At 35.0% G+C, this 26,071-nt stretch overlaps 1 protein-coding gene across 1 annotated transcript in view; it reads left to right on the top strand.

Moving 5' to 3' along the window:
- Positions 1–24,772, top strand: part of LOC144978466 (glutamate receptor ionotropic, kainate 3-like) — a 146,130-nt gene extending 121,358 nt beyond the window's left edge. The window contains exons 8-18 of the mRNA XM_078924580.1: positions 2,774–2,940; positions 3,681–3,788; positions 8,421–8,549; positions 12,469–12,639; positions 13,053–13,209; positions 13,834–13,979; positions 14,993–15,214; positions 15,704–15,929; positions 17,361–17,439; positions 18,585–18,828; positions 24,371–24,772. Coding sequence (XP_078780706.1) covers positions 2,774–2,940; positions 3,681–3,788; positions 8,421–8,549; positions 12,469–12,639; positions 13,053–13,209; positions 13,834–13,979; positions 14,993–15,214; positions 15,704–15,929; positions 17,361–17,439; positions 18,585–18,828; positions 24,371–24,424 — 1,703 coding nt within the window. The 3' untranslated portion in view covers positions 24,425–24,772. The remainder of the gene's footprint in view (positions 1–2,773; positions 2,941–3,680; positions 3,789–8,420; positions 8,550–12,468; positions 12,640–13,052; positions 13,210–13,833; positions 13,980–14,992; positions 15,215–15,703; positions 15,930–17,360; positions 17,440–18,584; positions 18,829–24,370) is intronic.
- The last annotated feature ends 1,299 nt before the right edge of the window (positions 24,773–26,071 follow it).

Here is a 26,071-nt window from a genome sequence, read left to right as displayed (position 1 = left end):
CAACTGCATCTGTGTGCCATACATACGTAGACAAATCGCTTTTTTTTTTCAAACCCCATCACCGCCGCGAAAATTTTTTATTCTCTATTGTTTTCTGTCACTTTCCTACTCACTCATATCTTGTTGTTACCAACATAAAGTGCCTGCTCCACTCACTTTTCTGAATTATTTTTTTTTACATTTATCCATAAAATAAATTTGGTTTTGAAGGAACGAAATTGACGTCACTCAGCTCTTTGCCATTATTTATAAGACTGCCATTTTGGTGATTACTTCTCACTAAAGGATAGCTCGTATTCGCTTGGCTAAGGAGTTCACAACATTGCCACCCGGAAGTATAACGGACCAACACACAAAACCCTGTGTAACATAGAACGTTGATAGTCTGGTTAATACAGTTTAGTGAGAATTACTCATAAACGCGGACGGCAAAAATCAATAACAAAGACCAGAGTGACGTCATCTTCGTTCCATCTATATATCAATCAGACTATAGATAGTGTGCGCTTAGCTAAGAAGATCACAACATTGCCATCCGGAAGTATAACTGATCAACACATAAAACTATGTGTAATCTTAAACGTTTTAGTCTAGTTAATAAATTTTAGTGAGAATTACTCATAAACGCGGATGACCAAAGACAATTACAAAGACCTGTATGACGTCAACTTCGTTCTATCTATAAATGGTCAAAGTTACACACAGTTTTATGCATTGGTATTTTATATCCGGCGGATGTTGTGAGTATTTTACCTTAATGCATAGCCTCAATACCTATCGATTCAAATGACCGTCAACCGTGTCAAAAATTCTTAAACCCAAGAATTCACATTTTTTGTCAGGTTGGGTTGAATTTTAATCAATGGATAAATGAAGATAAATCTTCTCTGTCAAAAATGTATAAAAGGCGTTTTACCAGTGTACGACAGATTCTGTGCTTTTCACTTGTAACTCTCACCTGCATTAATTTTTCGGTAATCGAGTTCACCAGTGTCAACACAGAGTTTTCCAGATATGATAAAACATGTCTCGGAAAAAAGTTTATTCTAGTAAACTACCTGAATGTAAGACACCGTCCGACATTGATTTGCCTTTGTTTTGGTTGTATTTGTTGTTTTTGTTTTGTTTTGTTTATTTTTTTTGTTGTTGTTTTGATTTGTTTTGTTTTTGTGGGGTTTTTTCTTTTGTTTTTTTGGGGGGTTTTTTGTTTGTTTGTTTGTTTTTTGTTGTTTTTTTTTTTTTTTGTTTTTTTTTGTTTTGTTTTGTTTTGTTTTTTTTTTTTGCTGTTTTTGATTTTTTAGTTTTTTGCGTGTTTTTTTTAATTGTTTTTTTTTGTTTGTTGGGTTTTTTTTTTGGGGGGGGGGGGGGGGGTTTCTTTCTACTTTCATATTTTCATGACAATATAGACAATCCTTTCTGGGTTTTTGGGGAGTTTTTTTGCCAATACAAAGAGACACCCACTTTTGGACGACAACCTGACGCATTTTAATTTTTACTCATTTTTATTAATTCTCTTCTTTTAATAATTTTGCAACGCATTTATTTAAACTTAGAAATCTCAAAACAATTTCCCAGACGTCCTCATTTCACAAGATCGACTAAACCGTAAATTACAACAATGATTAACTCAAGAACCACCTTGATGATAAAATTTCACACTTATTGTCTAAAAGATCAAGACGTTTTCAATGGTAATCGTATAGAATTTCACACTTGTCTAAAAGATCAAGACGTTTTCAATGGTAATCGTATAGAATTTCACACTTGTCTAAAAGATCAAGACGTTTTCAATGGTAATCGTATAGAATTTCACACTTGTCTAAAAGATCAAGACGTTTTCAATGGTAATCGTATAATATTTCACACTTGTCTAAAAGATCAAGACGTTTTCAATGGTAATCGTATAGAATTTCACACTTGTCTAAAAGATCAAGACGTTTTCAATGGTAATCGTAGCCTAGTGCTTTGAGTGTGTTATATACAATAAGGAACAAAAGCGTGATGTCAAAAAAAAACAGATTCCAATCTCATTGGAAGTGTAAAAACACTCTTTTGGAGGACTGGATACAGACCTTGTCTAATTGATCTTAATAATAATAATGATAATAATAATAATAATAATAATAATAATAATAATAATAATAATAATAATAATAATAATAATAATGATGATGATGATAATAATAATAATAATAATAATAATAATAATAATAATAATAATAATAATAATAATAATGATAATGATAAGAGTAATAATAATAATAATAATAATAATAATAATAATAATAATAATAATAATAATAATAATAATAATAATAATCCGGAGGACTGGTTACATACACACTTCCAATGAGTTTGGAACCGGAAGAATAGAAGGTGTGAGGCCTTTTTACTTTTTACCCTATTGTAAACTACCATTACGTATCTATTGATGCTAAGCGTTTTGGTAAGAAGCTCACAACATCCGCCAGCCGGATAAAACGTACAAACCAACACACGAAACTATATGCTACCTTAATTGTTTGTAGTCTGATTAATACAATAAACTTCTCATAAAAATCTCTGCTGGCTAAATACAATAACAAAGAGTCGAGTGACGTCAATTTCGTTCGTTCTATACTAACGTAAACACGTAAAAATCTTTAAAACAAAACTCATTCACCCTCAAAATTCCACGTTAAGAAGTTTATTTATATGATTTGTTCCCTCTCATTTGCTTTGTTCTGTTTATCTATCTATATCTATTCAACTTTTTCAAATACTTATCCGCCAGATATATTGGGGAATCGTCTATCACGACTTGACATTGCGCTGGCTATGGACGTGGTAGGATTCTTACGTCATATTCTTTGGATCGAAGGGAATGAATGCAGCAGGATCAGGTTATCCGGGGACTACTTTATTCCACCAGACTTTCTGAATTGGCATTTAAAGAACAGGGTGGGTATCATTATCGAAGCTCTAGCATGATTTAATAAAAATAATAATAATAATAATAATAATAATAATAATAATAATAATAATAATAATAATAATAATAATATATCTTTATTGTGCTAAAAAAAAGTGGCAATTTGTCATTTGGTTACACATTTATAACAATACAATATTGACATAAACACACTTACACAGATGCACACTAGTAACATAGTAGTCATCAGAGAAAACAAATTTAGCCATTTCTAGGCATCTTCTCTTCTATTTTTTAAATGAGCTTTTATATACCGCAATATCCACTAAACATTCTCAAAGCGCTTTACAAGGGGTCCCTGGCCAACAGCAACACTTAACACGTAGGACGAGACATGATGCCTGTTAGGCGATAGTACAATTTTTTCGGACAGAGACAACTCTGTTAACGGCCATGTGCTCATTTTACACCTGAGTACGGTGAGATAATGTGAGTAAAGAGTCTTTTCCAAGGACTCAACTATGCGACGAGTGAGAAAGGCTCGAGCCCAGGATCTTCCGATCCGAAAGCGAGTGGCATACCACTAGACCAGGGCCAGGGACCCTTTGAAAAGCGCTTTGAGCACGTTTGGTGGAAATTGCGCTATATATAAGCTCAATTTTTTATTAGTATTTTTACGATCCCAGGCTTCAGGCAGTTCCCCCCGCCCCCACCTCTCGCTATCTTCCCGTGGTAATTCTCTTCATCTGTACCCTTTTTTTTTCTTTAGACAAACGCTTATCGAGGAGCTCTAGGGAGATACGTTTGGGATCCTGCGACAAACAGACGTACCGATTTTACCCTGGATATTATGAGATACTCTGGGAACTTCACCAAGGTATGGCAAGACAAAGTCTGTTTACGTGCTTTAGAATATTCAGTGAAATTGAGGAGGAATGCTAGGAAATACGATTTTTGTTTATTTTATATATATATATATATATTTATCTTCATTTATTTATTCATTTAGTTTTCCATTGTCAATTCAACATAGACTTCTATTTTTATTAGTCGTTAGTATTAAATTGCCTCTTAATATAAATATGTCTATGACAGGACAAAAAAATAGATGCTATCATATTATATATATATATATATATATATATATATTTTATATATATATATATATATATAAAATATAAATTGTCACTCACATTATATGGCCAAGACGAACGTCTTGGCCATATAATGTGAGTGACAATTTATATTTTATATTAGCTCTAACCATCATTATCGAGCACTTTCGTACCTACAAGTACCCACCAACACTCATATATATATATATATATAAGTATTATTTCACTTAAAAAGTAAACTTTATACTCATTGAATTGTATTGGGATTGACCGACGTATACTAATTTGCAGGTCTGATAACCCAAATTGTTATACGCTCATTGTTGTAAAGGAAACACTCTCAAATCAACGCAAAATATACTCCATAACAACAATACAAAATCAAGCCATTCATTTTTAGTTTTGATTATAAGACCTATAAAGATGTGCATGTAAGGTTTGACCAGCGTGCACATATTAGCATGTCTGTAGCCCAAGGTAATTGTTGGCTTCATACAACATTGTTGTAATGGACAATACTTTGCATTGGTTTGAGAGTATTTCCTTTACAACCTACACATAAGTACACACCAGGTTTGACGGTTCTGTTGGCTTAATCAAATTATCATAATCAGTATTTTCAACAAAATAAATCGCATTTTACAGCACTATAACAGGATATTCGTTCCTGTCTGAGTCAACAATGATGCCCTGTGTAAAGCACCTATTTAAAAAAAATATGCAACCTAAAGGCAACTGATCACGTTCAATATAGCTTGACTTTGTTACAAAACGAATTCCCATCGATTCCACTTTTAAGTGTATACGAGGCTACTTCCAAAATTAAGTTAAAATGCTAGGAACTCAGATAGAAATTATTTTTAAAATATTTTCTAAAAGTTTATCCATGACTCCACCACCAACCCAGTTACCAAAAGGGGCCAATAAATTCTCTTGACTCATTCATTATGCAAGTCATTCGACTTGTTCATCAACGATTTTCCATTTACTGCACCAGTTGGCATTGACCTCTATCTAATTGCTATGAGAATGTGCACACTGTTAATGAACGCTGTGAAGCAAGTTGTTTACGTTGTAATTTAACGTTTACATTATGTTGTCAAATATCTCTCACCGTACATACACCTGAATCCATTGAAGGCGGAACACAATACATTCCAAAGCATAATTTATTGCATAGATTATTTTGTTATATAATATGTTACCTGCCACTTCAAACCGGTATTACCAACGTGCACTTGTTTGCAGGTCTGATAACCTAATTCATCATGGGTCATTGTTGTAATGGAAATCTCAAAATAATAACGCAAAATATTGTAGTAGTAGTAGGAGTAGTAGTAGTAGGAAGACTCGCAGTCCGAATGACGCTTGCTGAGAATTGTGTGATTCAGTCATAGTCGATGAGTATAGCTGATCTCTCCATCCATGTTATTAATTGTTTCCATTGGTCACGGTCCTGGGCCAAAATATTGTTCATTACAACAATGTTAAATTAGGCCCAGAATTGCGTTCGGGTGTCACATCTGCAAATAAGTTCACGTCGGATATTACATATCAGGGTAAACAAGATGTAAAAAGGGATTTTAAAACCAAAATGACTAGAAATCTGAGATTTTGGATTATGTCACTTTCAGAATCTGTATCTATTGCACTCTATAGATAGAATGAAGTTGGCGTCACTCTGGTCTTTGTTATTGGTTTTGTTTGGGGGTTTGTTTGTTTTTTGCCATCCACGTTTATGAGTAATTCTCACTTAACTGTAATGTCCGGACTATAATATCCATGGTTACACAGAGTTTTATGTGTTCGTCCGTTATACTTCCGGATGGCAATGTTGTGAGCTTCTTAGCCAAGCGCATACTATCTATAGAACATAACATAGATAGTATGAAGTTGACGTCACTCAGGTCTTTGTTATTGCTTTTTGCCATCCGCGATTATGAATAATTATCATTAAACTCTATTAACCAGACTATAAAAGTTCGTGGTTACACAGATTTTATGTGTTCGTCCGTTATTATTCCGGATGATAATGTTGTGAGCTTCTTAGCCAAGCGCATATTATCAATAGAACATAATATAGCAGATAAATAACGAGTGTTTTTATTACGCATTTTATTTCATGAGGTATGATAAGGCATGTATGTATGCGAGTGTTAACGAGCACCAATACAAGGGTTAAACTCTCTCGAGTTCACCCTCATTGAAAATGAACAAAATTGTTCGATTTTCCATGAATATGAACTCGAGAGAGTTATAACGAGTGATTTAAAAAAAAAAAAAACACTATAAAAGACACGAATCTTTTATCAGCTTTAACCTATATCACGATTTTTTAAGCTAGAAATTGTAGGTGGAAAATAAACACAGAAATGTATATGTTGTCACCATTGTCGACCTTCCTAGCCGCTTTGCGAGGGGGCGGGGGGGGGGGGGGGGGGGGGACTTCCGCAAAGTAACACACAATCCAACCTTCATCGTAATGATCAATTAAATAGATAAGGACTTCCTAAACAATAAAATGATTTTTCGAATTGAACGCCAGAATGTCCAGACACTGACCACCGAATAATTTGATAAATGTTATAAAGTATAGTTTTTGCTTTTTCTTGAATACTATACATTTTTTGCATAAATTCTGAATAAATTTCCAATCTCATAAAAAACTCGAAATCTTCCAAACTCAAATAGTTTGTTTAATATTTCAATTTCATTATAGTTCATAAATCTATATTTTCTCAAGAATTTCATCTAATAAATTCTATTTTAAGACAATACTCATTCCATCTAATAATAAATCTTGATGTTTAATATTAAATAAAGATTTTATTGATATTGTGAAAGAGGTGTGAAACTTTCCCTTCCCTCTCACAGTTGTTATTCTCTTCCTCTCACAATTCTGTCGTTCTCTGGAAAAACCCATACTTAAAAATTTGGCCAGAAAACTCGTCCTTCAAGTATCGATCGATTTGAATGACCCTCATCTTGGCAAACACTCTCAAACCTGGGACTTCGGCGAAGTCCCAGGTTTGAGGGTGTTTGCCAAGATGAGGGTCATTCAAATCGATCGATACTTGAAGGACGAGTTTTCTGGCCAAATTTTTAAATGTGGGTTTTTCCAGGGAACGGCAAAAATTGTTATTTCAGTCAGTCTGCATTGAACATAATTCTTGGGTCAGACGTCTAGGTTAAAAACAGGTTTGAAGCAAGTTTCATTTTTTCTAAGCACAGAAGCGAATGTCGCATTAAAGCAAAAATGCAAATAATCTCGTGCAATACATTGATGATAGACTATGATAATAATGGAAGGAACGATAACGGCGGTACGAGTAATTGCGATTGTAATCATAATATTATCAATTATGAGTAAGAGATAATATAGTAATCACAAGACGAGAAGGTGTGGGTGGATTGAGCGCGTGAGTGAGGATGATTAGTATTGTTGTAATTATTATTATTATTATTATTATTATTATTATTATTATTATTATTATTATTATTATTATTATTATTATTATTATTATTATTATCATTATTATTATTATCAATATTATTATTATGTTTATTCTTGTTGTCTGGTCTTTACTTGTAGCCTTGTAGCAGAAAATAATCTAAAATAAGTCATAAATCAAGTATAATGGAAAGACTTTTTTATTTATTTATTTTTTTTTCGCTATACTTACATGATTACTGGTGGGATTGGCCGCTTCTATACGGAATTATGTCGCGTTAAACATTCCAAAAAAAAGTAATTTTTTAATCAGTTAACTGCCGTACTCTGGAAAAACCTGTATTTAAAAAATTTGCCAGAAAACCTGTTCGTCAAATATCGATCGGGGGGGGGGGGGGGGCGGACGGAGGGGAACGCAAACAGGAATGGTCAATCTGAATAGGTCGATTTATATGAAGAAGAATCTTTCAATCAAATATGTGACTTTGTGACCTTGTGATATGACACGCATTCGGACTTAAAGGTCCCAGGTTCGAAATCTGCAAAGTTGAGTTCTTGGACAAGACACTTTTTTTCTTTTTCTTTTGTCTTTTTATTAATACTCAGATGTTTAGAATTAGTACAAGTAGTGATGATTATCTTAACAACGCCACTACCACATTATCTCATTCATCTGTAGAGTTTCATTCATCCTGTTTTGTTGACAAAGGGGAAACCCGAAAAGTCCATTCTATCTGTTTTTGTAATTAAATTGAGGCTTACATTCAATTTCACATTATTATATAAACCATTGTAATCGGGAGGTCTGAGGGTCGGTCCGCAGTCGAGGCAGCTTAATTTTTGGGATACTTTTACCTTTATTTTTCTTGTATTTTTCTTTCTTCTTTTGTCTGACACTGTTTCGTAAACACTTTACAAAAGTTTTTGTGCCAATCATTTTCAGCTCGGGCGTATAAAATTTGACAACGACTTTCCCAACATAACAATGGAATCTGTAGAATATAATCGCAGTCAGAGTGAAGAGGAGTTCGTCTTTGACAGAGAAACTGTACTGTGGGTGGCAACTAAACCGGTGAGAATAGTATTTTACTCTCTCTCTCTCTCTCTCTCTCTCTCTCTCTCTCTCTCTCTCTCTCTCTCTCTCTCTCTCTCACTCTATCTATCTATCTATCTATCTATCACTCTTTTTCTTTCTTTCTTTCTCTCTGTATACATATGAGCCAAGGTCAAAAGGTGCCCGCCTGATACCAGTGTTAAGAAAATTTGATTTTTACTTAATTATGGGCTGTTTTCATTGGGTTAATGCTTGTAATCAATTGATAATATGAAGAAGAGATAAAATGAGATAGCTCAACATTCTCTGTTTAACAGGATATGAAATAAACAACTTAAAAGTAAAATTTGAATGCTGTTTGGCATGTGCTTAAAACGAGGTCACACATCACCTTTTTAGAATTCATGTAGAAATTAAATGTGATGTTTTAGCTCACGTGATTTAAATTTGACTAATAGTATAAAGTCAAAATTTACTTTTAAACGCAATTGCAGTATATTACATATCTGATTAAGTTTCATATAGAGTTCTTAAAACGTTGGTGTTGCTTGTGACCTTTGGTGTCATCAAACACAGCACAATACTAAGTTTCGACACGAAACTTCAAAGCTCATGATTAATGTTTATAACATGTTTTACTATGAGAAAAAAGCATAGATTTACTATCTGAATTCAAATCTTGGAGTAAATGTATACCCTTTTGCCGATACTGAGGTTTATTCGTTTTGGTGTCATTTGTCACAAGCAACACGGCATGCGTGAACACGTGGAAGTTTGTTTCGTTAAATGGCGATTCGCAATTTTGATCCACCCTTCTTACCAGTCTTTGAAGTGCAGCACTTTCATTTGCCTTTCCAGCGTGGCTCCAGGCAGAAAAGGTAAGTTGAACTTTGGTGTCATCGCTATTTTACATTGTCACAAGCAACACTTGATATTGGATATTTCAAAGTGCCACCAAAAAATCATGTTTTCATCTGTTATTCTATTTACAAATATGATATTATGACATCTCACATAAGACTGATTTTGACACAATTAATTATTTCCTTGTAATTCTATTTTTTTTATGTTTCAGGGTTGTATCAATCAAGAACAAGACAAAACTCAAGCTTTTGACGAATCCAGATAAAAGAAGGGTTGTCAAGAAATTTGATTTGATTTACTATTAACACACTAAATTACTACAAACTAGCAGATTTGAGCAGTAGGGCTGATGTTACGGTATGGTTACATGAATTCATTACCATGGCTGATATTTATCTAGTGTTTGTGTGACTTCTGGTACTTTTTGTGACCATTGGTGTCATTGGTTAAAATGTCACAGGTGACACTTAAGTTTGAAGTTTCTAATGTATTTCTGTTTTCATGTTCTTCAAAGCTTGAAATGTCATTGAATTACATTTTAACAGGCTATATTACATGTGTTCAGTTCCTGTTCTTGATTTATTGAGGCAAAATTGCGTTCTAATGCCGATTTTGACCAATGTAATAGCGACAATGGTATTACTAATTTCTAAGTATATTTCCAAGTTGAAAGTATTTGGTTTCTTAAAATATTATTGAATTTCATTTTAGAGTAGGTTATTGTGCTTTTTTGACTGAAAATAATGATATATTATGGACGAAAGTGTGATTTGGTGTTGCTTGTGACATAAGTAATGGTGTCACCGGTCTTATGTCACAAGTCACATTCAGATGCTCTAATTTCCATGTAGATTTCTATTTTTGAAGTCTTTGGTTTCTAAAATATTATTAAATTCCATATTTAACTGTGGTTATTACACTGGTTTGACTGAAAATAATGATATATTGTCGAAATTGCAATTTGGTATTGCTTGTGACATAAGTAATGGTGTCATCGGTCTAATGTCACAAGTGACACAATGTCGCTAAATAAGATATGCTTTGGTAACATTATTTCCTAACATTTTATTTCAAAAGTTTCTGAACATTGCTGGTAATAAGCATATGCAATATTGTTGTTGTTGTTAATGCACAAACATTTTTATGAAATAATATATTTGCATTCTATGTTGCTTGTGACCGATGACACCAAAAAGCAACCTTTTCTCCAATAGTTGGTAATGTTATTGTACTATGATTGTTGTTGATTGTGTCTTTTTGTCTATAACTTACTAAATAAAGTTTGATACTCAACAAAAACCATTTGGTTATTGAGTTTTTTGTCTCATTTTGGTGTCACCGGTCACAGGTGACACCAGCAACCTAAAGGCATTGTTGACGATATTATGCTGCGTTAGACCTTAAAGTTATCTAAAGGGCATTTGATTCATGAAGTACAGGGTTTTTCCTACCTATATAGAAACATGAATGGACTATTATGTCACTTTTATTTTGAGAAAAAAAATTGGCACCTTTTGACCTTGGCTCATATATATATATATATATATATATATATATATATATATATATATATATATATATATATATATATATAATGTAAATTTTCACTCACATTTTTTTGGCCGAGACGACTCGTTTCTGTGTTTTTTACACTTCATCAGTCGGCGTAATCCATTGTAATGTTCGTAGAAAACTCCAAACTAAAGTTGTTTCGCTGTGTAGTGGTGATTAGTTTTGATGTGTATTGTGATGTGCTCTCATGTTTATATTATGAGTGTGTGTGTGTGTGTGTGTGTGTGTGTGTGTGTATGGTGTATGTGTGTGTGTGCGTGTAGGTGTGTTGTGTGTTGTGTGTACATGTGTGTGTGTATTGTAGTGGAATGTGGTTGCGGCGGGGGGGGGGGGGGGGGGGGGGTTATCAGCTATCTCTCTCTCTCTTCTCTCTCTCTCTCTCTCTCTCTCTCTCTCTCTCTCTCTCTATATATATATATATATATATATATATATATATATATATATATATATATATAGACAGTCAGATAGATAGATAGTTAAATAGAAATATATATATATATATATATCTTATCTATCTCTGTCTATCTCTTTCTTTCTTTTTTTTTTCTCATTATCTCTCTCTCTCTCTCTCTCTCTCTCTCTCTCTCTCTCTCTCTCTCTATATATATATATATATATATATATATATATATATATATATATATAGACAGTCAGATAGATAGATAGTTAGATAGAAATATATATATCTTATCTATCTCTGCCTTTCTCTTTCTATCTTTTTTTTTCTCATTATCTCTCTCTCTCTCTCTCACACACACACACACACCCACACACACAGACACACACACACACACAAACACTCTCTCTCTCTGTCACACAAACACACACTCTCACACATACACTCACACACACACACACGCATACACATAGTCTACACTCAAACGCGCACACATATAATCAGCAAAGGAGAATTTGAAAAATAGAGGGAGAATTTCTTAAATATGTACATGAAGGGAAAGTCTCAAAGGTTATGCAAATTATGGTAAGCCGCAATACTATCACCGCTTCTGTTGGTGCTGGTGCTACTACAACTACTACTACTACTACTACTACTTCTACTACTACTACTACTACTACTACTACTACTACTACTACTACTACTACTACTACTACTACTACTACTACTACATACTAGTCCTGCTGCTACTACTACTACTACTACTACTACTACTACTACTACTACTACATACTAGTCCTGCTGCTACTACAACTACTACTACTACTACTACTACTACTACTACTACTACTACTACTACTACTATTACTACTACTACTATTACTACTACTACTACTACTACTACTACTACTACTACTACTATTATTATTATCATTATTATTATTATCATTATTATTATTATTATTATTATTATTATTATTATTATTATTATTACCACTCCTACTACGATCACTACTTCTACTACTACTACTTGTATTACAACTACCACGGCACAATAACTACTACAATCACATCCCTGCTACATTTCTTTATCCCATTCAGATCGACCCTTTTGTCATCCGTAAAGGGAACACCTATGTAGGCTTTTCCCATGACCTTCTCGGTGAAATAGCCAAAAGATGTGGCTTTAAATTCAAGCTATTTGAAGTTGAGGACTACGTCAAACCGAGTGGTGAATTTGTCAATGGAATGGTTCACGCACTGACAACTGGGGTGAGCTTTTGCTTTCTAATACATAATATTATTTCATCACCATCATTTTCATCATAATCATCATGATCATCATCATCATCATCATTGTAATAATCACAAGCATCACTACCCTCGCCAAAACCATCCCCATTTTGGTTTTTTTTCTTTTCCATCTTGACTGCTCTTTCATTTCACCACGTTCTGCCTACCATCCCTTAGGGCTTACCCACACCGGAGCTCGGAAAAAAAAAAACGGCAGAGGACGTCGGGTGGTTGGTATGGGTAGGTCTTGCGGCTCTTCTCTTTATTCTTAGTATTTCGTCCGTGCCCGACATCCTTATCCGGAAGACGGCAGATGACGGCAGTGCCGGGTTGTCGGAGTCAGTCTCTGGTGTGGGTTAGCCCTAACCCCGTCCTCTTCTCTCTTTTCTCAGAACGCAAGCATAGCAGTGGGGGCCATGGAAGTGACTTCAAAGAGACAGAAAATCATCTCCTTTTCCTACACAATCCTCTCCTCCCAGGCCAGCATTCTCATCAAGAAGGCAAGGGGCCAAATCAACCTATTCCAGTTTATGAGCCCTTTCTCCACTGGTGAGCCACTTACAAAAAAAAATAATAATAAATAACTTGAACTATTATATAGCGCTTAATGTGCTCAAAGCGCTTTACAAGGGGTCCCTGACCAACAGCCTTACTTATGGATCTAAAAGTTAAACGCACAAAAGTTTACCACGAAGTGTAGGACAATTCATTATAAGGGAAGTAACTCAATTATAATAAGACAACTTTTCAATTATGTATGAGTAGCATTTCTTGATTTTTTGGAGGCTACTATCACGACGAAGGAAAGAAAAATAAAATGAGTAAATCATGTGACTCATATACTCATACATGAGTCACATTTTCTCACTTTATTTTTCTAACCATCTTATTGGCTCATTAAAGCACCTCTAACTTTTGCTTTTATTACCACGATTAGTGTGCTCTCCCAAAACCAAAGGCTTATAGATTCAGAGTTAATCCCTGTAGCGATAAAAAGATATGAACAATTTATTGGTACTCGTGACGTCATGTCCCGTCCTAAATGTGAAATGATGCTGTTGGCCAGGGTCTCCTTGTAAAGCGCTGTGAGCACGTTTAGTGGATATTGCGTTATATAATATAAAAGCAACAAAAAAAAGCACTGTATTTACGACATGATTAAATTTATTCCAGAACTGTGGCTCATGATTTTGCTATTCATCAACGTGGCCACCTTCTCCCTGTACGTGATGAGTCGCTTCGATCCGAGCCAGGAAGGAAACGCAAATAGGTTTGACCTCAAGGAAAGTCTCTGGTATGGCTGGAATATCATCCTGCAGGTTAGAAATTATTTTATCTTTTTTAAAAGAAAAAGATTTTATTTTGTTAATGTATTAGTTTTTCGTGTGTTTTTTTTTTTCTGGAAAAAATTAACGATAAGTATTGAAATGTAAGCTCCAATTTATAAAACAAAGACAAGATACTGTGGACGTTTCGGGTTTCCCCTTTATCAACGAAACACGATAAATGAAATCCTAACGACAAATGCCTTAGTGTTTCATTCATCGAAACGTCCACATTATATCTTCGTTTAATAAATTGGAGCTTACCTTTCAATACTTATCGTTACTTTTTCCTCCGAGCTTCAAGCAGCAACATTTTCATTTTTTCATGTTTTTGTTTTCCTTTCAACAAATCTGGTCAACTATTAATCATTTATCTTTCAACTCAATAACACAACAATGGAGAAAGTAACCACATAAATGTATAAAATCTGCAGTGATGGGCAATCCGCCTTTTGCAGTTAACTTGAACTTGAACTTTCTTTTTATAATTCATTTAATTTTCTTTCATTTGATGAACTTTTTTTTTTTTTGGCATTTTTGTTTTCATTATTACTGTATAAAACTTTCTCTTTTTTGGTTATACATATTGTTAGACATTTTTTAAAACCTTTATTATGTTATTTATAGTGTATCTATTGTTGTTGATGCGTTCTTTTCTCGTTGTTTTTTTTTTTATGTGCTTTTGTTTCATACGAATTTGTATTTTTTTTTTCAGAAAAGTTTTTAGCGATCTTTAACAAATGAACGTTTGATTTGTTTTGTTCTTGTTTGTATCATTCATACTGTGACTACAAATATCCTCCTCCTGACGTATATTCATTTGCAGGTCTGTTAGCCCAAATTATTTTGGGCTCATTGTTGTAATGAAAATAATCTCAAATAAACTCAAAACATTTCCCCATTACAAGAATGTAATAAGCCAGCAGATAATAATTATGTTCCTGCAAACGTGTCTGTATACGTCGCCTCACTCTCGTCATAATAATATTATGTAAAATTCATGACAGGGCACCACTGATTACAGCCCCTCCACGACCTCCATGAGGGCCATTATAGCGTTCTTCTGGTTCTGTGTCGTCATCATTGACGCTGCCTACACCGCCAACCTCGCTGCGTTCAGAACTCTTCAACAGATAGATGACCGAATCAAAAACCTGTACGATCTAGCTTCCCAGACAAAATTGCTCTACGGAGTTGAAAGAGGCAGCGATATAATGCACTTTTTCCAGGTAGGATCCAAACATAATATTTTGATCTTAGAGCTTTCATTTGCATCGTTTACAGCACTTTAACTTTAACCCTCCCATTGCCAACTAAAGGGAAAATTCGTCATATTTGTTACGGTACAATGAACATAATTTGTATTATCCAGATTTGTTTTTTTTTGTTTTTTGTTGTTTTTTTTTTTTTATAGTGAAAATAAATAATCAAAAAAATGCCCAAGATTCTGCTCCAGAAATGAGAGGTTTTAATTTTCATCAATATTTTTTTAAATTATGCCATTTCTATAAACTTCAAACATGTAAAAACGTTTCGGACAATGGGCCATTCTATATCTCCATCCCCCCACCCCACCCCCACGAGAGAAAAAACAACGATTACAAACAAACTATCTATATATTGTATCTTTTTTTTTTTTTCTTCTTCAATGATTTCAATTCTACAATGGTCATAGACGATAGAAATGATATTATCCCTGATTTTTTCCCCCTTCAAAGTCAAAATACGAGGACCCTTATGAGCGAATGTGGGCATTCATGAAATTGAACGAAGATCAAGCCATCTTGTCCAACACGACAGAGATTGTTGAAAAGGTCAAGGACGGTGCGATGGCTTTCATTGCAGACGGCGTCACCAACGATTACTACGTCAAACAACATTGTGGAATCGAATCTATAGAGCAAAACTTTGGAAAGAAAGATTTTAGCTTGGGATTTCCTAAAGGTACGCCTTGGGTTAAGTCATTTGGACTTTCTTTTTTTTTTTAAATTTATAATTCAATCTATTAAATAACTAAACTATCAATTAAATCTTTAAATGATTTTACATCATTATTACCACCATTATAATTATCATTATTATTATTATTATTATTATTATTATTATTATTATTATTATTATTATTATTATTATTATTATTATTATTATTATTATTATTGTTATTGCTGTTATTATTACTGTTATTGCTGTTATTATTATCATTGTTTGCCTTGCTTTATTATTGATTTTACTTGTTTGACTTGATGAAAATATATTCTTGTATGAGTTACATTGGCAATTGCCTAAAATAAACGTTTTGAATTGAATTGAATTGATTAAGATTTAAACAAAAAGAACAATACTTAGTTCAAACTCTATAAACATGAATACATGTATTCGTGTAGAGAATTTTCAAGGATATTATGCTCAATGCGCTTGACACAGATTCATTTGTTCTGCCAGAAGACCATATAACAAACTTCATTTTCATACGAGTTGCCCGTTGAGCACCCTGTTTGTTATAAAAGGATTCCCTGTTATAAATCCGCCACTGCCTGTAGACTGATACTCGTTCATACCTGAGTCAAAGAGTGTAAAGTATCTTACCCAAAACAGAATACAAGTTCGGGGTGAAATATATGTGAATTATTAATTATTGTTGCAATCCGTTCACTGACCACCATTCAACATCACTTGACTTTTGTAACAAGACAAGACAGAACACACACACACACACACACACACACACATACATACATAAGTGTGTGTAAAAATATATTTGTTTTTATATTATTATCTCTTTTTTTTTTTTTTTTGTCTTTGGTTTTATTTCATAATTTGTTCAATTTCCTTTCATTTGATGTTGGTTTGATTGTTTTTTGTTGAGTTTTTTTTTCTTCTGGGGGGGGGGGGGGGGGGGGGTATTGAATCTTTCTTTTTTTTTTAAAACTATTTTCTTCCATTGATGGAGTAGTTTGGTTGCGGAAGGGGGAGTTACTTTTAGATTGTATGCGTGCGTTTTTGTTTCTTATTTTGTTGAATATTTATCTTGTATTTGGATTTTCTTTTCAAAGAAAAGTTTTGGTACTTTTAAACAATGTTTATTGATTCATTTGCTCATGTTTGTATTATATATTATGTGTCTTCAAATTCCCTTCCTACAAATGTACGTGTTTCAGTTAAGCAATACAGTGAAGGTTAAATCTAGGACTTCCAATGTTTAAGACTTCCTAGCTGTAAAATTCTAATGATGAACTCAAGTTAATTATTTTGCACCATAAATTCGATTTTTAAGCATCTAAGTCACCCCGACATAAAAACGTTTGGGGGCGATGAGTCACATATGCCATCACCATTTTAATTTTTTTTTTTTTTTAATCAATCCATTCCACCCAGGAGCACCATACCTTGATAGTATCAACAAGGCCTTACTGCAGCTGAAGGAAGAGGGGGTGTTGGACTCTCTAAAAGAGAAGTATGATCAATTTGAAATTAGATAAGTTTACATTTGAAATTGATTTGAGGATGTAGAGAGTACGGGCAGCAGAAGAGGGAAAAGAAATGAAAGAAAAAGAGGTCGGGTTTTTTGTTTGTTTGTTTGTTGGTTTTTTTTTTTTGTGGGGGGGGGGAGAGGGAGAGAGAGAGAGAGAGAGAGAGAGAGAGAGAGAGAGAGAGAGGGGGGGGGGAGAAGCAGAGCAATTACAATCCAGAACAAAGACAGAAAGCACCATGGAAAAGGATAACAGATAACAGATATAGAGCGATGAAAGTCACAGCAAGCAAGAGCGACCTCTCTGCCCACCATGAGAGTTCAGAAGACCCCATTCTAGTGCTTAGGTGTAAAATGAGTAGTTACCAGGCCGTTCTGTCGAATAAAACGTGTAATATCACCCTGCAGACGTCATTTCTGGTCCTATATTTTACGTGCTGCTGTTAGGGAACAGATGTAGATTCCATGAGCACGATAACAGTGTACTTACTTTGAGATCACCTAAAAGTCTCACCCAGACACCAGCACAAAATCCCACTAAGAGGAATACACTCAAATGTTTACAAATCGTATGTTAAGAATTAAAAAAAAAATAACATTACATAACAGAGAGATGATTTACAAGGGGAAAAAAAGATCATCTCCCAAAACTATAACCATACATTCGACTGTTTCCCTCCCAGCAAAGGACTCATGCCAGGGTCAGGACAAAACGAAGTAATCTCCAAGACAAAGATAGAAAGCAATTGGAAAACAGATAAGGGGTATAGAAGACACAGCAAGTACCTCCCTGCCCACTATGGGAGGTCGGAACCAACCAGACCCAGTGGGCAACTTGGCCAAACATCGTCTCAGTCTGACTGGTTCCAGTCTCCATACTGTCATCGTTGTTTGTGCATTATCACCATGGTGAATAGCAAACTAGTTGCTATGATAATATGACGTCATAACAATTATAAACTCTCGAAATATCAGGGCATAATTAGCCTGTGTTAAACACAGTAGATCATGCAATATTATTATGTTGTGCCTTCAGGTAGCTGGGATAAAATTTACAAAAAGAACAAAAACAAAAATTGATACACATCTTTTTCAAACCCACCATCCTCTCCATTTTCTTCCTCTTTCAGATGGTGGATGATGGGAAAGAAGTGTACAGACGATGACGACACGAGGTCAATCAGTCAAAAAGCCACAGCAGAGCTCGAGTTCACGAGCATGACGGGAATATTCATTGTGCTGGGCTTCAGTGTCGTAATGGCGCTGATTGTGGGCGTGGCTGAGGCGTGTATCGAGGCCGTGAATAAACGGAAAGCCAAGACAAAAGCAGGTGGAAATAATGGCGAGGTTGGAAAGGACGATGAACAAGTAGAGGTATTAATTTGTATATATATACATATAATAAATGCAAAATTCTAAGTGACATAGTGCAAAATATATGATCTACCCCCTTGTATGATACTATTGTATCAATAGGAAATGATTGTTCACTGAAATGCACTAGATTTTTTTATTGATTCTTATCATTAAAACATAATGGAGCCCACAGGGCAAGAGGAAACAGGGTCGTCCAAAACAGACGTGGAGGAGAAGCCTTCACCAAGATTTGAGCGTCTCCAATCTTACCTGTAGTGAGGCAAAGGTCTGTGCCAAGGACAGAAGAAGATGGAAGAGTGCTGTTGAGGCCCTATGCTCCGCCAGGAGCCAAGAGGCATAAAGAAAGAGAGACTAAAACATAACAGAATGGTCGATATTACCTGCCAAATATATCAAAACATGTCAAAGCCTTTCCTTTCAAGACTAAATTTCTAGTGAAAATATAACTACCAATACAGTAGTCTAAATCAAAGAAGCAAAAATTCCCCTTGTGACAAAGTAACTCCACTTGACATGTCTACAAATAAGATTTACTGTACAGTGCAATGTAAGAAGATATGGCAATTAGAAGATATGAATTTATTGTTTGGTATGATTATTTAAAACTTTTTTTAAGGGTTTTATTTTTACGACGCTTGCGACACATTTAGGTCATTTCAGCGCCAATAAAAAGGAAGAAAATGGGATAGTCAAAAAAGTTATAGATTTACAATTGAAAGCACACGAGAAGAAGTAAGAATCGGAATGGTTCAAATAGGGAACAAGTGAAGATTCCAAGAGCACTCTATCGGTGTACTTAGTTTGAGATCACCAAAAAGTCTCATCCAGACACAAACACAGGCTTTCACTAAGAGGGATACACTCAAATGTTTACAAATCATGATACATGTATATTTAAAACCAAAAAATACAATGTTACAAAACTGAGAGATGATTTACAAGGGAAAAAAAATATCATCTCTGATTTGGCTATTTCTCTGGCCAGTCAAGGATTCTGGCCAGGGCGTGGACAAAACTAAGAAATCCCATTCCAAGACAAAGACAGAAAGCAACAACTCGAACAACAGATATAGTATAGTTAGTATAGTATAGTTTTCCAGCGTATTAGGCGTTTTGTGCCTTTGCTGATCTTGGCATTCAGTTCATCGAGATAAAAGTCAATAAAAAGCCCTAACAGATCTTTTGACCTGTATCTATAATATATAAACTTTTTGATAAATTGAAGGCCCTAACCCTAACAGATCTTTTGACCTGTATATACGTCTAACCCTTTGATGGGATCTTAATGGGCGGTTCAACTATGCTAAACATGTAATCTGCTAAGTGGCTATCTAAGCTATTTTTGAAGGCGTTGACACTTGGAGCATTGGTCACCGTTTCAGGGAGACTGTTCCAGCGGTCGATCACACGTTGATTAAAGTAGTGTTGCCTAAGCGATGTGTTACACCTTGGTTTATGCAGCTTGTAATTATGACCTCTGGTTCCATTGTTTGCAAACACGAAAAGTTTACTCTCGACTTGATACAAACTGTGTGTAAACTTGTATGTTTCAATCATATCACCTCGTACTCGTCTGTATGTCATGCTTGGAATTTCAATACGTTTCAGTTTATCCTCATATTGCTTATCTTTCAACCCAGGAATTACTTTTGTTGCTCTGCGAAGCACGCCTTCAATAAGTTTCTTATCTTTCTCAAATTGTGGTGACCATACTGAGTTGCTGAACTCGAGATGGGGTCTGACTAATGCAGTTAATAGTATTTTCATAGTTGCTGCATCTAAATAGGTAAAAGATCTTCTGATGAGTCCAAGGATTCTGTTTGCCTTATTAACTTGTGTTTCTATATGCTTTGAGAATTTTAATTTAGTATCAACATGTACTCCCAAATCTTTCTCAAGTTTTGACTTATTCAGAGCTGTTCTGTCGCTACAGTGATGCTGTCTCATATCGTAGTGAAAGATTTTGTTTTTCGTTCCAAGATGTAGCACTGTGCATTTTCCAGCGTTGAACTTCAGTTGCCAATCGTCTGCCCAGTTGACTAGATTGTCAATATCTAACTGAAGACTGTCTCTATTTTCTAGATTGTTTACCTTTCTGTATACTTTAGTATCATCGGCATACATTGAACATGAGCTAGACAAAATACTTGGTAAATCATTAATGAAGATTACGAAAAGAGTTGGACCTAAGACGCTGCCTTGTGGCACTCCACTAAGAACTTCTGTCCAATTTGACACTGTGCCTTGCACGCTAACTCTCTGTTTCCTGCCTACTAGAAAATGCTTAATCCAGCTTAGAGTATTTCCTTGAACACCATGAGCTTCCAGTTTGTTTAAGAGTCTTTGATGGGGAACAGAATCAAAAGCTTTAGCAAAATCTAAGTAGATTGCGTCAACCGAAGATCCTTGGTCAAGAAACTCTGTCCAATCATTTAAAGTCTTTAGGAGGTTAGTTGAACATGACCTGCCAGAAACAAAGCCATGTTGGCATTCAGACAGTAACTTGTTGTTCTTTAGGTGAGTTATGACATAGTCTCTAATAATGCTCTCCATTATTTTGCAAACCACTGAGGTGAGGCTAACTGGTCGATAATTGCCCGGATTATTCTTGTCTCCTTTCTTGAATAACGGTGTAACTTGTGCTTCTTTCCAATCGGGTGGAAGAGTTCCTGAGTCAAGTGATTTTTGGAACAGTAACGCTAATGGTTCGGAGAGTTCTTCTGACAACTGACATAATACGCGGGGGTGGAACATGTCAGGTCCTGGGGACTTGTTCATATTGAGTTTGTCTAGTTTCTTCTTTACAGTGTCTTTGTCGAATTCTATATCTGATAGTATGTTGTTTACACTTTTTCTTTCACATGTAGGTATATTAGTAAGATCCTCGTTGGTGAATACACTGCTAAAGAACTTGTTAAGAATATTGGCTTTGTCAATGTTAGATGAGGCTGTCTTATGATCATCATACAAATCCGCAATACCGTCTTTAGTCTTCGTTTTTGTTCTAGCATATGCAAAAAACTTTTTCGGGTTCACTTTAGCCATACGAGAAATAGATCTCTCATAGTCCTTTACAGCAATTCTGCATGAGCTTTTGGCTTGATTTCTGGCCCTCGTGTAATTAATATAGTCTGCACCCTCTCTAGTTTCTAAGTACTTTTTGTAAGCTTGCTTCTTTTTCTTGAGTTTTGCCAAGACTGTAGGATTGATCCACGAGGTGAAGTTCTGTCTGAACTACTTTTAACTTTTGGTACGCTGATGTCCACTGCAGACATAACTTCAGATTTGATAATAGTCCATGCATCGAGTACAGACAGGTTTATTATTTTTTGTGTTAGGTCTGCAGCTGAGACTAATTCAGAAAGCTGTTTGTAGTCGCCTTTATCGAAACAGTAGCGGGGTTCGTTCGAGTAACATTTCTTTGTGTAACATCTAAAGTCAAAATATAAAACCTGGTGGTGACTCTTGCCTAGTGGAGCCTCATGTCTTATTGAGTCAATCATTGAATGTTCATTTGTAAAAACCAGGTCCAAAATATTTGGGGTTTGCTCTGAACGGTAGTGAGTTGGTTGCTTAACGTGCTGTGTTAAGAATGAATCCCTGACAGCTTCCATGAATTTAGAAGCAGAGTGATCTGAGTCCTTGGGGGATAACTCGTTTGCCCAGTCTACTTCAGGAAAGTTAAAATCTCCCGTAACTAGAACATGTGATTTGCCTTCTGTCATTTTAACTAAAAGTTCATTAATCTTATCATTGTTTTCAAAAGAGCTATTCGGTGAACGATAAACCGAGCCAACTAACATCCTATCATTGTCTCTAAGTGTTATTTCACACCAAACGGATTCTTTGGATGATGACAAGTTGTCTGACAACTTGACTGGTTGAGCATTTAGCTTTGAACGAACCCATATGGCTACACCACGATGACAACTTTTATCCTGAATATTGTGAAAACAATCAAAGCCTGGAATCTGAAGTTCTACCGGCTCGATTTTACCTCTTTGCTGATTTTTAGGTAACACTTCAGTTATACTTATAACATCAACACTCTCAGCATCAATCGTTAGTAAAAGTTCATCTCTCTTGTTGATAAAAGAATCTGAATTTGTATAAAAGCACTTTAAAATGTCCGTACGATGACGGTCTAATTTTTTGTACAAGCACTTAAAACTGTCCGTCTGATGGGGGTTAAAAACATTCTGTACATTAGAACTAAAATCGTTGGTTATTTTCTTTCCTCCTCCTCTCTCTTTCTGTCTGCTGGCCTGCCCTGTCTTCGATTGGAATCTACAACTTTCCCCCTCCATATTGTCCACTTCTCCTCTCCCCCTTTCTGTATTGTCTCTTCCCTTTTTTTGTCTCTCATCTCTACCAATTTCCTCATCTCTTCCCTTTCTAAAGGGGTGTAATCCTTTTTTAAAAAAATATTTTTATGTATTTCTGATTGGCGGAGTTTACGACCATTTCTCAGAACTCCAGAAGCCTTCTCCTCATTCTTAATTGATATCAGAAGAGGTCTTGTACCAGGGGCTTTGGAGTGTAGGCGCTTACAGGTTGATATGTCAACATCAGTGTCTAAAGTTTCTTTACAAAGCGAGATGAGAAAGGTCTTATCATCTCTAATACGCTGGTCTAGTTCCTCAGCACTGCTCTCTGGGATACCGAAAAAGACAATATTATTCTTCCTCCTATCTCTTTCTGCTAGTTCCTTTGCACTCTCTGCTGTCACTTGGCTAGCTAAGTCTTTTCTAACCTCTTCTGCATAACTTTGTTGGGCATTTGCTGTTGGGTTTCGTGGGACACTCTTATCTCTTTTCAAAGTATCAATTTCTTCCCTGAGATTTAAAATTTGGGACTTCAAATCTTCTAGAACATTCCTTTTAAAATCATCCAGGATTTCATTGCATTTCTGTTTTATTAATTTATCTTAATTGACTGCTGACATAGCTGGTCGCTCGCACTCCTCACAAAACCAGTGAAACTTGCAGGAATCATCTATCAAGAGGGCATATTGTTCTATTGTTATTTCACTACAAACTCTGCAAACATAGCAATCACATCTGTCACAAATAATCATTTCATGGTTTGGATCACTGAACTCTTGGTGACATACTTTGCACTCATCAACTTCAATAGTAACATTTTTCGATGATTTGTTTTTTCCGCCATTTTGGGTGTTTACAACCTCAGTTTCAGAAGTCTTTCCATTGACTTTTTTATTCTTATTCTTTGACATTTTCACTTCAAAATGATTAAAACTATAAATTTATATCACACAGATAAAATATATTAAGAATTTCACTGAATTTCTCCTCTAAAAATTTGTTAACTTCGAATAATCTGATCACAAAATCCTTGAGAAATCAATGAGCCGCCATCTTGGATTTCTAGTCTATTATCTGCCAGACAGGGGACAGAAGAGAGATAGTGGCCTCCTGCCCACCATGGAAGGTCAAAGACCCCACCCATTATTAAAAACTCGAAATGATTTTTATTTTATACACCCAGTAATTAATTCATTTTATCTATTTCTTTTCAGCAACCACTGGAAATGGACGGGAATGTTGTAGAAAACTACTACACCTTCAACTGAAAGACATGCATTTCAGAAATGAATGCACATATAGGAGACAATATGTTTTGTTTAATTTCTTTTTTCCTTTTTTTTTCGATTATTAATCAAAGGATTCTTCACCAATCATTCCCTAAACATTTTATAAACATTGCAGACCAGATATACCGACTTCTCTCATAATTTATCGCCCACTGCCCTAAACTGGTATTATGTCAGAGTAAACCATAGATTAAATAAAGACCCGAAAAGTTATGTATTTTTGTTATTTGTTTTTAAGCCTTTTACGGCGCTTGCAACACATTTAGGCCATATCAGCGTCAGTAAAAAGGAAGAAAATTGGATAGTAAAGACATTCTTGATGTACAATTAAAAGGACTTGAAGAAAAAATAAGACAAAGGGGAAATGGTTGAAATAGGGAACAGATTTAGATTCGAAGAGCACGATATCAGTGTAATTAGTTTGAGATCACCTAAAAGTCTCAACCAGACACCAGCACAAGATCCAACTAAGAGGAATACACTCAAATGTTTAGAAATCATATGTTAAAAATAAAAACAATAACAGCACATAACAGAGAGATGATTTACAAGGAAAAAAAATACCATCTCCCAAAAATATAACTATGCATTCGACTGTTTCCCTCCTAGCCAAGGACTCCGGCCATGGTCAGGACAAAACCAAGAAATCTCATCCCAAGACAAAGACAGAAAGCAATTGGAAAACAGACAGAGGGGGATAGAAGACAGCAAGTACCTCCCTGCCCACTATAGGAGGTCGGGAACTCCCACCCAGAAAGTTATGTGTGAAACAATGCCAGGCAAAGTAGAGAGAAAAATACAAGAAAAAAACATACCAAAAATCTCAGCCTGCTCGACTGGTTAAAGTAAACCATTTGTCAAAAAATGAATTTACTTTCAAAACAACCACAGAGAAGAAATTTCCGTTCTTTATCAGTTTAAAAATCTACATCCATTATCTTCAATAAAGAGTAGAAATTTAACCTTGATTTCCTATTTTGGACTATATATATAGAAAAGTGAAAGGAGCAGCACTCTTATTTCTTGTTATTATTGTGGATTATACATTTCAATATTCAGCCTCCAATTCACTTTGATATAACACAGTTTTAAGGTAATACAGTATCCTGCATTTATCACCATTATACCAAAGCTCCATTTTTCCTTTTGCATCACTAGTTCTTGATCTTTTAAAAATATAGACACTCTGATTTTGTAGATAAAGATAATGATCTGTCTGTAACTGCAACCAATAGAGAGATCTGATCTGTCACGCAGTCTTCAATAGGAATGATTAAACGATTTCATCTGATAAACACATGCTACCCAGTTTGGGATTGCAATAGACTAGCATCTTATCTTGCTATTTACTTTATTAACCGTTTCACGCTACAGAAACGGGGATAACCTCTGGCTCCACGAGCCTAATGGCTCTGAAGGACCACTAACCTAAAACCAAGGTTAGAAATAGGAAACCTACACGTAAATCATGTCAAGTGATCTTCATCCCCTTTTTGTGATATCCATTAATAACTAAACTGTGTTGGTATCATACTTTTAGTGATAACTAACAATATGAAATTGAATGTAAGCTTCAATTTAATATACGAAAACAGATGAAATGGACGTTTTAGGTTTCCCCTTTAT

Source organism: Berghia stephanieae, chromosome 8, assembly GCF_034508935.2.
Source record: "Berghia stephanieae isolate SIO BIC M18660-M18661 chromosome 8, UCSD_Bste_1.3, whole genome shotgun sequence".
Lineage (NCBI taxonomy): Eukaryota > Metazoa > Mollusca > Gastropoda > Nudibranchia > Aeolidiidae > Berghia > Berghia stephanieae.
This window is presented reverse-complemented; position numbering and strand designations above follow the sequence as displayed.